A 13,021-nucleotide genomic window follows, 5' to 3' on the forward strand; every position below is an offset into this window, starting at 1 on the left:
AGCCTTGATTTAGTAGATCTGGACTAATCTGCTCTATTAGTCATCCCAGGTGCTCACACTTTGAGGCCGTGGATGCAGTGCTTCTCAAACTTTAAAGTGTGCGCACACGGCATTGGCGTCTTGGTAAAACGCACTGACGGTCAGTAGGTCCGAGGTAGTGCCGGAGACTCTGATTCTGATGCGTTTCCATGTGATGCTTTAGAAACTCCAACTCTGCAACTCAGCGTCCCATGGGTATTTCCATGGGAAATGGTATTTACATTTCCATCTGTGACTAACTTGCTACCTTTTCGCTTTTGACTGTGTAGTTTGAGCTAGGTTTTAACCGCCTTTAAACTTTCTGTTTGATATAATTTTAAAATACTTGCCTACCTTGCTTATCTTGTCCTTTTCCTTATTTATTTTTCTCGTCCGTATAGATGTGCACCAGTTGCGTCTTGAAGTGTCATCAGCTGTAACACAAGCTCCAGATCCCAAAACCACAGCCAGGCCCTCCCGCTGCTCCCAACAACTGAAAGCCATGGAGCTTTCCGACAGCGACCGCCCGGTCAGCTTTGGTTCCACGTCGTCCTCGGCCTCCTCCCGGGACAGCCATGGTTCCTTTGGCAGCAGAATGACCTTAGTTTCAAACAGCCACTTGGGCTTGTTTCCCCAGGATAAGGAAGCAGGGGCCATAAAGCTGGAGCTGATGCCAGCCAGGCCGTTTTCCAGCAGCGAGCTGCCGAGGGACGGTGCAGCCGCGCAGCAGAACACGGACCAGGGCAGTGAGAGGCAGCCCTGGGCCCAGCACAGAGTGGACACCAACGGGGCGGCCAAAACGGGGGCAGAATCAGCCACCAGCCCCAAGCTGCTCTATGTGGACAGAGTGGTGCAGGAGATTCTGGAGACCGAAAGGACTTACGTGCAAGATTTAAAAAGCATCGTAGAGGTAAGGCGAATTGTCGGCTTCTAAAGTTTGTCCTGCAGGATCAACCTGTTCGCAAAATAAAGAGCAAAGCCAGGTGTCTTCTAAGATGCAAGAGTGGTGTGAATGTTTAAACAGATCATAACTTAAGAGAACCCCTAGGGCCATCCTCTCTGTGTTAAGATCCTCTTAATATTTGCATTCACAAATTGATTACACGCCAGGAGTAAGAATGATGATACCAGTGCATACACCGGTGTGTTGTGTTAGTGAATCCTGCCCCAAAGGTCTGAGAGTCTCTGGCAGAGCGTGGAGCAGACAGAGGATGGAGGCTTCCTGACTTGCAGGTGTCAGGTGTGTACTGACTGAGCCCATCAGGCTATCTTCGCCTTAATCACAATTGTCTCCTGGTGTCTGGAGCTTCCAAATCTATAGATGCCTGTGTCTCACCTCCAGAGACCGATTTCCTGGGCCTGGGGTGTGGTCTGCGGGTAGGAGGAAATTATGGAAGATCCCCAGGTGATTCTTCTATGCAAACAAGCCTGGGAATTACCGTTTGATGCTGTTTTCTGTATTGGTTGGTATCTGAGGGAAGGTGGTGAAAGATAGAGAAAAACCCTGGGCTTGTTTTTAGGCATTTACTTTTCTTTTATGATAAGCAAGTTTCCATAAATTCTCTGACTCTCTGCAAATTGAACTCAGCTCAGGTACCAGATCGCAGACTCTGGAAATTCAATTATTAATTTGTTGTTGTTGTTGTTTTCTCTGTATCCTTTCTTTTTTTTAAGTTTTTATTTTATGTGGGAGTATAGTTGATTTATTCAATTATTAATTTGACTTTGATTTAGAGTTGTTTTCAAGGATAAAGTAAGAATTACCAGAGCCACTCAGATATTAATTCATTCTCAATTAATGATTTAAAATATTAGTATTAATAGTTCAAAGGCAAATTGATATTATCATAAAGCTACACTCCCTTTGCTGCCTAGTACTATCCCAGATTCTTTCATCCGTTAGTGCCTTCTTCCTGTTTTTAGAACTTTTAATCTAAAATGTGTTTCAGAATAAAGTGGTGGAATATTTGCTGATGAGGACATTCTCCACCAAATACATACATTCTTATAGCTTTAGGGGAAAAACAAATTCTAAGACACAATTGTGTGTTGAGTTCCACAAATGATCGAACCAGACACTGTCTACTAAAAATAGTTATGACATAACTTCCCAGTAAAAATAGAAAAATCAATTGATGCTCAACCAAAACAATATGTGATACCAAATGTAGAATAAACCAGGCCAATTGTTTCTTTAATTTCATCAATGATGTCATTTGTACTTGAGAAGAAATACCTGTGAACTGCCCAAAATTTTGGAACCTCTCGGAAAATTTATGGTTGTCAAAGCTTTCTTTGGTCTGTCCTTTTTTCTTTCTTTCTTGGAAACTTTACCACTTCATCAAAACTCACCGTACTGACAGAGAAACCTTCAGTGACTAAGCTGGGATTCTGTGAACACTCTTTTTTCTGAGGCTGATTGACAAACCTTAGGTGAGAAGAAATAAGGTAAGATGTGTATGAAAGAAAACAGATCAAGACAGATTTTTTTTCTAGAAAGTTTCAGCAGAAGTTTTATTCCAAGCTCTCCAAACATTCTTGTCTTTTTTCCTTTATCGGTGCATTACCCATGTTTTACACTAGGGGTTAGTGGACTTTTTCTATAAAGGGCCAGATAGTAAATATTTTAGGCTTTCTGGGCCCTAAGCTGTCAGTCCTAACTGCTCAGTCCTGCCACTGTAGCCCAGCAGCAGCCCCAGACACTATGTCAATGAAGGGGCGTGTAAGTTCCAGGAAAACTTTATGGCTGGGCTGGACCCAAGGGCCATGGTTCGCCAAGCCCTGTATTAGACTATGAATTTGTGCCTGCATTTCATCAACTGTAAAATGAGACTAATAATACCTGCCTTATAGGGTTGTTACTATGAGAATTCAACTTGATAATACATAAAAAGCTCACACGACAGCGCCTGCAACGTGGTAGGCGATTAATAAGTGGAAACTATCATCATCACGGACCTCTTCTGAATTTGCTGGTTGAGAGTGAACAAACCACTCTCGACCGGCCCAGTTCTAGCTGTCTTACCTGAAGTCTTTCACAAAAATAAACAGATTAGTAATTCACTACAGCAGAAATTTAATTAGGAAAAAGTAATTTAAAATGGGTGATTCCAACATGATTATTTTGAAGGCAATTGGATTATTTCTGAGGAACCCACAGAAAATCTGAGGTGACACGTAAGAGGGAGAGGAGAGATGAAGAAGGTTGTTGGAGGGAGGGTGGTTGGGAGAAATGTCCCAAATATAGAAGGAGGCACCGGGTAGGAAGAAGTAGATGCTGCTCTGCTCCAAAGTCACCGGGATGCTTCGAGTCACATCCCCTCCCCACCTAGGAAAGTGCAGAGTCTCTTCAGATCAGGATTGGTCACTGCAGCCTCTTCTTGACACACTTCTGTGTGTGACCACCTCTGTTTCTCAAGATCACAATTTTCACAAAATTGTGAAATTTTGTTTTATCTAGTTCTTTCCTTTATGGAGAGTAACCAATTATTTTCTAGCTTGCAGCAACCTTACCCAATAAAGACTGTTATGAGGGGTATTCTTTTAAAATACAAAGCGTCAGCTCCCTTAAAAATCCATTTTTCTTGATCCATTTCTAACCTGTTTTTATAATTCTTTAGCTGAGTTCTCTAACATCCTCAATTTTTCAAATGCAGAATTTTTGGTTGGGAAAAGGGCTACTTAGTAACAACCTACCATAATCTCTCACGACACAAAGAGACAGAGTTTGTTCGTTGACTTTCTAAGCAAGAATTCTTTCTGGAAAAAAACATCTAATCATTTATAGAGATAACTGGGAAGTCATTTTTCACTTATGCAGTAGCACAGCTTCGGACTGTCCACACTCTCTACTTTATTGACTTCCCACTAACTAATATCCTTCAATAATCAGTCTCGGTTTAATTAATTTTCCTGTAAGCGGTACATTTTATCTGTAGTATATCCTATCCATACATAATCCTCACCACTCAGGTTTAGGTTTAGTTCTTAGAATTTATAAAAAGAAACATCTTTGTGAAAGGTCATTGATATATACACTGATTTAGAAGATGTTAATACTGTGTGCTTTGATAGCTCAACATGGTACCAAATAGCATCAGAGTAGCTTATTTCTGAGAAGAGATCCTGCTGACCTTATCTGGGCAATAGGATTCCCAGATGTTAGTTACAAGGCAAAGGAGGATGTATATCTCTCTTTCCCTACGTAGAGACATTGTATTGAAATAATCCCAAATATATTGGGTTTTTTTTCTTCCCCATGCCGTTTAGGAATTCAAAAATGAATTCCTAATGCTTTCTGAAAATTTAACTGAGAAATGTTATTGTTCTTATTGTTATTGGTCTTCATCCCTTGCATCCTCCCCAGACCCTTTTCTCTGTCCCCCCATCCCCTCCCCATGGCTACTCCATCCTCTGCTCCTTTGCCTGACATCCTAGTGATTTGCTTTTGTACACTTGACACTTGAGAGAGAGAGAGGGTGAGGTCTTGACTATCACCCATACTGAAAGAAACAATAGAGCTGTTATTTCCATTTCTATATATGGCTCCTAATAGCATTCACAGATAAAATGAGATAATAAGTATGAAAGCGAGTTTTAAAAGTTAAAAGTAAAATCGCCAATGATACAATTTGTGGAGAGGGAGAAATTCATAGCTGGAAAGTAGGAAATAAGGGTTTCTTTCATGTTTAATGGGACGTTAGATTGACTGAGCAGAGACTCTCATGTGTAGAGGGGGTTTCTTTAATCTTTCTAAATGATCTATAAAAGAGCCTTTGACAGTCTCATAAACTTGGCCCCAGATATAGTTCATGGCCTGTTTTAACCTTTTTAGGAAAGTTTTTAAATAATTCATAGCATTATGTAATACTGTGTAATTAGAAGTTACATCCCTACTACAAAATGGCATCTTTGAAGTATAAGAAATACTAAATTAAATCATCTTTTGGGATGCTGAGGACGTGTATTTAGTGAGGAAAAAGTGGGTAGAATATTAAAAGTAACATGTGAGTTTTTTTTTTCCTATCATATTCCAGAAAGCTAAAATCCTTTTCCGAGCACCTTTATCCTTACAGTGTGTTAAAAAGTTAAGAAGTGATTATTATAGCTTTACTGTGTAAAATTTAAAGAGCCAAAGCCTTAAGCAATCCTTGTTGAAAGCATTCAGCATTGTTCAAAACCTGTTGCTACACAAGGATTATACTGTTGATCTCCAACCCCCAGCTCTTGTATTTATTGGTTGACACGGACTCTTTGTTTATCGTGTGATAGTACAGACAGTGGCAGGGTAGGTGGATGAGAGAAGGATACTTTCCACACACTTAGTGATATGAAGCACATTGAAAGCTATTCTGCCCGTTGCCATAGCTTAAAGAGGCTGCCCTTAGCACCGGAGGTATCCGTTAGTGGAAGGAGAGCTCTCACGCTTGGGAGGTGAGCCTCTCCCAGATCTGTGCAGAGTGAATGAAGGAACCCAGTGATCACACCCAGGGCATTTGTGCAGTGACTCCACCCTTGACTCTGCCTGGAGACTTAGGTCTTAGGCTGGTGAGGTGACTAAGACTTGGATAAAATGGAATCTGAGTGGGCTTTTGTCCTATGCCACCCCTCAAGGACAACACTGTCAAGCTTGGAGGTGGTTTCTCTTGAAGCCTGGCTTCCTGGATTCTGTTGGAGAGATAAGATGTTTTGGTGTGGAAACGTCAGTGTATGGCTCTGCTACTCTTTTCCCTTGGCCGTGAAAGGATGGCTTTACATGGGCATTCCCTGGACCAGCCATAACTGCTTAGCATACTTGACAAGAGGAGAAAGGTTTTGAACCAAGGGAAAAGGCTGTTGAGATGTGGTGAACTGTCATAGATTTTATTGTCTTTCTATTTGCAGATGTCCTCACTCACTACTTTCCCTCCAGTTTAAATAACAGTTATTAAACTGGCACTTTTTATGAGTTTCATTTAGACTAAGATTTTTTGAATATTGAGGGAAGTATGTGTTCAACGCTAGAGTGTAGGACTTGTCGGGGATTGTTTTTAATGAAGGCTTATTATGTGGGTGGGTTTAACAAAGAATTTATGCTGTAGTACTTGGCATAATATAATGTACTTTTTCTTTTACATGGCATTTGAGCATTTTTGTTTGAATGGGTCTGTTTTTCCTTCGAAGGACTTTTATCACGGTGAGTGAATGAGATCTTTCCTAAAACCATTTAAGATCTATGGTAATTTGGAAGCACACCTGTTAAGTAGTTTCATGCTTATGTAGAAGTTATTCCTCAAATAGCACATCTAGCCACTCTACAGGAGGCCCCCAAACTTCGCTTTGACTGTTTCCATGCCTCTTTGTTGTTGTTTCGCCCCCCTCCTTCCCTACCCTACCCCACCCCACTCTCATTTCTTGTCACCTTAACAACGACAGAAACTTAGAAGGTGAGAACATAGTGATTTTGAGTGTTCATCTCTTCTACTGGTTACAGCCTAATATGGGAGGGAGGGCAGGGACCTGGCCTTTTAAGTCTTTTGTCCATTTAGAATGTTCTGACCATACCTTATGATTAATTGCTAATGAACATCGAAAATAGGCCAAGGTGGGCAGCATTTAGTAAAAGCAAAGTGAGTTGAGGTTTGCAGAGTTGCTGTGCAAAAGTAGCCGTGGGCTGTTCACACGAGTTCGTGTATACTTAATGATGATGTCAGTTTATTTCCTCCAAATCGTTCTGGCTAGATCTTGAGTCAAAACTTAGGGAAATTAGTCAAAATAACGATATTGGTCAGATTCTTCTGGGAGCGCGGTAGACAGTGAGTATCACCGACGTGAAACCTTAAGCTCTGTGACCACACCTGCCACCTCAATGAATCCGAACAGCTGTAAACATACTTCATAGCTACCACTTCTAAATTTTCTAGATATGTGCCTTAATAACAAAAACACCAAAAAACATGAACAGCAACTAATATTTGAGTACTTACCACATTTCAGGCACTGCATTAAGCACTGAAAGCCTCAGTCACAGCCCCATCTTGTGGGTACTATCATTTCTTATTTTTAGCACAAGAATATTGCATGTACAAAGGGTAAAGGAACTTATCCAACGTCTGTAAATAGTGGTAGAACTGGAGCTGGAACCCAAGTTTCACTCTAAAGCCCATCTTTTACTCCTACACTGTTATTGTAAATCTCCTCTTATTGTCTAGCGGAGGGCTCAGAGATTTTGATCTTCTTCTTAAGCTCTCTAGGGCAGGGTGTTGCAACAGCAGGACAATAGACATTTGGGGCTGGATAGATGTTGGCTGTAGGGGATAGTCATGTGCATTGTAGGATGTTTAGCAGCAAACCTGGCCTCTACCCACTAGATGCCAATAGAACCACCACCATCCCCACTCATGACAACCAAAATTGCCTCTAGACATTGCCAAATAGCCCCCGAGGGACAAAATTCCCTTGGTTGAGAACCACTGTTCCAAAAATTTGGAAGGCATAATGTATAAGAGTAGGCTAAGCCACAGTAACAAATAGGCCCCAAATTTAGTGACTTAATACAACAGAAGTTTCTCCTTTTATAGTCACGTATGTGTGTGCTCAGGTTCATGGGAGTTGTGCTTCTCCATGCAGTCATTCAGGAACCAAGCTGATGAGGCTCTGTCCTCTTCAGCACGTGGCTCCAAAGGTTGTGCTGGGGTCTGTGCCATCTCAGCTAGAAGGACAAGAGGACATGGAGACATGCATTGGGGAAGGGGTCGGGGGTTCTGGGACAAGCATAGAAATGGCTCACCCTGTCTATCATTCCACATCAAACTCTAAGTTTGGAGATATAGTCTAACTGTGTGCCCAGAAAAAGTAGGAAACATTTTTGTGAGCAATTGCCAGTGTACACCATGCATTACATATATCTGAAACATTCTCTCATTGTAAAACCTACACCGTGTGTCCCACCATCCTTAAAAGTAAAAATAAAAATACATGAAGAAGGGACTTCCCTGGTGGTGCAGTGGTTAAGAATCCGCCTGCCAATGCAGGGGACACGGGTTCAAGCCCTGGTCCGGGAAGATCCCACATGCCGCGGAGCAACTAAGCCTGTGCGCCACAACTGCTCAGCCCGCGAGCCACAACTACTGAAGCCCGCGCGCCGAGAGTCTGTGTTCCGCAACAAGAGAAATCACCACAATGAGAAGCCTGCGCACCGCAATGAAGAGTAGTCCCCACTCGCAGCAACTAGAGAAAAGCCCACGCACAGCAATGAAGACCCAACACAGCCAAAAATAAATAAATTAATTTAAAAAAAAAAATGAAGAAGAAAGCAGGAAAGATTTTGATAATGCTTACTGCCAAGATTATAGTTACTCTCTCTACTAAATGACCCTATAGAATGTTTGAAATGGAATTCTTCATTTAGGACCTGGAACAGATTCAGACCAATGTATCTTCTCTTGTTCCTCCCCTCTTTCATGTCTCCATCACCACCACCCTCTTTTTCTCCCATGATTCCTAATGCCCTCTCCTCTTTTATTTCTGTAGTTTTTCCTATCCATACGACCTGTCAACAGGGCTCTTTGAAATTATTGAACATAATAGGTAGTACTTCAGTTTAAAAAGAGGCCTTTTGGGTCTAGCATAGTTCAAAGGCAGGGATGGTACTTCTCTTGCTAGTGTTCTGGAAACCTCTTGAGTAGACTGGAGTCAATAAGGATAATGGACTAATGCCATCAAACCCTTAATAGGAAGCTGCAAGTTTATTGCCACACTGATAAAATTTATAAGAAAATTGAATGCCCTCCTTTTCACTGCCCTGCCCTTCTCTTAGACTCATTTCTGTAGCTATTCTGAGAAGCCAAAGTGAGAATTATGGACACTTGAAGAAAAAGTAAGCAATGAAAAACCTAATTGTTGAAAGTGTTTTCATACATTCTTGGGCCTCGCACCCCCTAAATCAACTGACGTCATTATGGATGGTTTTCCGTGAGAAGCTGAAGTCAACTTGCATCTTTCTAGAGGTGAACTTGGAGAAAGTAAATTTACCATTGATAAATAGTAGTCTATTTATATTGTTAACCTTTACCTGGAGTACACTTTTCAAATTACTAAGAACTCTGTAGCAATAGCATAATGAACACCAGTTGGTATAATAATTATGAATTTAGTGATGTTCCTCACTGTCTCCTTAAGAAATACTAAACCTCAGGTAGTGGAAAAGTCACCTTTGCGTTCCTGACAATCCTGACTTGTGACTTGCTTCTTTATTTTTTAAACTTCTTTATTTTTTGTGACTTGCTTCTTGAAGCTTGGGGCTGGAATCAATAGTTGAGGTCAGTCCAAAGATGTCCAGGCTTTGTAGGACATTTTTACCAGGTTGCAAGAGTTCGTGATCTGAGAAGAGATTATAGTTGCAGATTGTTTTTAGCTTGCATATCATATGTCTAAGACCCGAGAGAGAGAGTACAGATGATAGAGGTAAAGAGCTATATGAATTTCAAAGTGCCTACAATCAATTCTGCTATAATTCAACATACGACCTATGTGCTCCTAAAAACTACTCACTATGCAAAATCATATGAGGGAGAAATGGAAAAATGGGTTCCAAGCACAATACTCAAAAACATCATCAGTGACACAAAGAAAGATAGGAATCTAACAAAAATGGAGACAGTTTTATACATGTTAAATGGTTAAGAAATATATACCTTCTATAGTAAATATGATACTTTACCTCGAAAGAAAACCCTGAAATTTCTTGTGGGAGCCAACTGATTCCCACAGCTGCCACCCTCTGTGAGAGGAAAAGAACAAAGAGGAGTGAGAGAAAAAGACTGAGAAAAAAAGAACAATAAAGAGGAAAAAGAACAGAGAAGGAAAAATATAAGGTAGGCTAAGAGGAAGGAGAGAAAAACTGAAGAGAGCAGAAGCCATGTGCAGGGTTGCAGTGTGAGTTATTATGGAGTAGGTTTACCTGACATCGATGCGAAGTTGATACACGTGCCGTGGATGGGTGCGGCTTTGAGGCACACAAGGTGGACTGAGGTGGACTGAGGTAGCTGGTATGTATTTGAGGTGTGTGTGTGTGTGTGTGTGTGTGTGTGTGTGTGTGTGTGTGTGTGTATTTGTATTTGTATTCCTCTGCTGCTCTTTGGAAGTGGCTGTACTTTTCTCTGCTCACCTAGTGTTTATCGTGGATGCAATCCTGCCTAAGCAAAATTCGGAAATTTAAGTTCAAGTTACTCCCTAGTATATTAATCATGTGGGAACACATTCGTGTTTTCAAAGCAAATGTTAAAGCAGAATTGACTGTACTTATTCTCTGGAGTATTATGACTTGTTACAAATAGGTCTCACCCCTCCCCCATCCCCTTTGCTCAGACCAGAAGATTAAAGAACACTATACCTGTTTTAAAAAACATGATCTTCCATTTATGTTAAGTAGGATTAATAAAGACATTGACAGATATTCCTAAAGCACTTTTTATTTCCTCCCTGTAAGAAAAAAATGGTTTAAAAGAATTTCAAGCTCTCCCAGCAATTTGAGACTTTATTTACATTTCTGAAAACTAAAACATAGATTTCTTTTGCCCTAATCTGGGACCAACAGATATGATTACTTGAAAGTGGAGTTGTCAAAAATCTTTCTTTCGCTGAAAGGATTTTCACAATTTGGTCAAATACTCTTACACAAACTATAGCTCTTGCTGTCTATGAAACTCATTACACCAAGGAGATGTAAGGGGTAAATATTAGTGTATTTCTGATGATAAAATTAGAATATTTTCCACCTGCACTTGCAGATTCATAGTTAGACAATGTATTAAAGCAAAGGACAGACCGACTTACAGACATAACTGAGTACATTGATTTCTTTTGCGAGATCAAGCATTAAGAAAAATACCTGCAACTAAAAAATCCCTTCCCGTTCTATTAAGCTTTTTTTTTAAGGTAACATTTTGATTTTTGATGAAAAGTCATTTCAAAAACTTCAGTTAACTCAGGTGATTGAGTAGCTATTGTTACTGGTCTGCTAAAGAACTGCTAATATATTTCAATGACTGCCTGTAGGCATAATTCTATTGAAGATTTGCTAAAACAGGTCATGTTCAGTTGGGGTAGAATTATGCTGCCTTTTGGGTGTGTGCCATCTTGAATATTCAGTTATACTGAGTGGATAGAAAATATGGAATTCAGGAAATTGTGTTCAAAACAAACCAACCTTCAGCTGGGAGTAGTTTCCCATGGTTGGAAGTTTCTTCCAAAGAAAACATGTTGCTTACACCTTGTGAAACTAATCACATCAAAGAATCTACCCAGGTCATTTGACAAGCCTAGAGCAAGTTGGTGTGGAAGCAACCCTGCTCTGTAACACCTAGGAAAGGAAGAGGTAGATTGGGCTGATGTGGGACTTGTCAGCCTCCATAGTTTAGTAACCTGTTTTCTGATCATTCATGTTTTCAGTTTCTCCTCTGCCCACCAAGACTACTCTGCCACTTAAGGGGGATAGCACTGTTCAATACAGCAGCTCACATGGAATGTTTTATATCTTTTGAAAACTGGTAAAATATACATGACATTTATTATTTTAACCATTTTAAGTGTACAATTCAATGACATTAAGTACATTGACACTGTTGTACATTGAACTACATAACCATCACCACCTTCCATCTCCAGAAATTTTCTGTCACCCCAGATTGAAACTGCACACCCATTAAACACTAACTCTTCTTTCCTCAGCCTCAGGCAATCCTTTTTTCATTTTTAAAAATTGTGGTAGGGCTTCCCTGGTGGCGCAGTGGTTGAGAGTCCGCGTGCCGATGCAGGGGACATGGGTTCGTGCCCCGGTCCGGGAAGATCCCACATGCCGCGGAGCGGCTGGGCCCGTGAGCCATGGCCGCTGAGCCTGCACGTCCGGAGCCTGTGCTCCGCAACGGGAGAGGCCACAATGGTGAGAGGCCCGCATACCGCAAAAAAAAAAAAAAAAATTGTGGTAGAATACACATAACATAAAATTTACTGACTTAACCATTTTTAAATGTACAGTTTAGAGGCATTAAGTACATTCACAGTGTTGTGCAAGCAATCCCTAGAATTCTTTTCATCTTGAAACTCTGTACCTGTTAACCAGTAACTCCCCATTCTCCCCTCCCTCATTCCAGCTGCTGATAAACACCATTTTACTCTCTGCTTCTATGAATCTGACTACTTTTGATACCTCCCTTAAGTGGAATCATACAGTACTTGTTCTTTTGTGACTGTTTCACTCAGCATAATGTCTTCAAGTTTCATCCATGTCATAGCACAGGTCAGAATTTTCTTCCTTCTTAAGGTTGAATAATATTCCGTCGTATGTATGTATCACATCTTGTTTCTCCAGTCATCTGTTGGATGCTTAGATTGCTTCAAATAGCGCAGAATTTTTGATTCAGTAGAATCACACAAAGTTTTACAACTGGAAAATGACTCAGGGAAGTCTAGCTGACCATAGATTCTGAAAGGGTAAGGTGTGTTGGTAAGTTTTCTATTCCTGGCAATCAGCACTGCCTTTGACACTTAATAGGCTATCAGTAAATATTTGCTGAATGAACTATCAAGTTCTATCCAATCATCTTTATAGGTGAGGAAATGGAGATCCAGAGAACCAAGTGATTTCTCCAACTGGATGCAAATCTCAGTTCTGTCACCTACTACCTGTAATCTTGAACAATTATTTAACTTCTGTAATCTTCAGTTTCTTCTTCTTAAAATGAAAGGTATTGCGTACCTCATAGGATGTTGTGAGGTTGAACAAGGTAATGCCTTACAATGCTTTGCACGGACCTGGCACAGCGGAAACTCTCAACAGCTAAAAACTGTTCAAGTCCAGACCCTGCAGCTAAGTATTGGCAGTGCCGGGACTGTATCCATTTCAGTTAGAAACAACTAGAAAAATACAAGAAGCATTTATTGAGTTTCCTTTAGGTACCAATTAAGGAGGGTTCTCATACATACTTGTTAATGAAATGTTCTGGAAACACATTACATTTACTGC

At 40.6% G+C, this 13,021-nt stretch overlaps 1 protein-coding gene across 3 annotated transcripts in view; it reads left to right on the plus strand.

Annotated features, from left to right (window-relative positions):
- Positions 1–505: 505 nt before the first annotated feature.
- PLEKHG1 (pleckstrin homology and RhoGEF domain containing G1) overlaps positions 506–13,021 on the plus strand; it is a gene marked incomplete at its 5' end in the record, with an annotated part of 89,251 nt that continues 76,735 nt past the window's right edge. For 2 of the 3 annotated variants that reach the window (XM_082668741.1, XM_082668742.1), the window contains one exon: positions 521–928. In XM_082668741.1, coding sequence (XP_082524867.1) covers positions 521–928 — 408 coding nt within the window. Of the gene's footprint in view, positions 929–13,021 lie in introns of all 3 variants that reach the window. The other variant, XM_082668740.1, reaches the window with a different exon arrangement.

The sequence above is a fragment of the Grampus griseus genome (genome assembly GCF_964374135.1).
Source record: "Grampus griseus genome assembly, chromosome: 13".
Taxonomy (NCBI): Eukaryota; Metazoa; Chordata; class Mammalia; order Artiodactyla; family Delphinidae; genus Grampus; species Grampus griseus.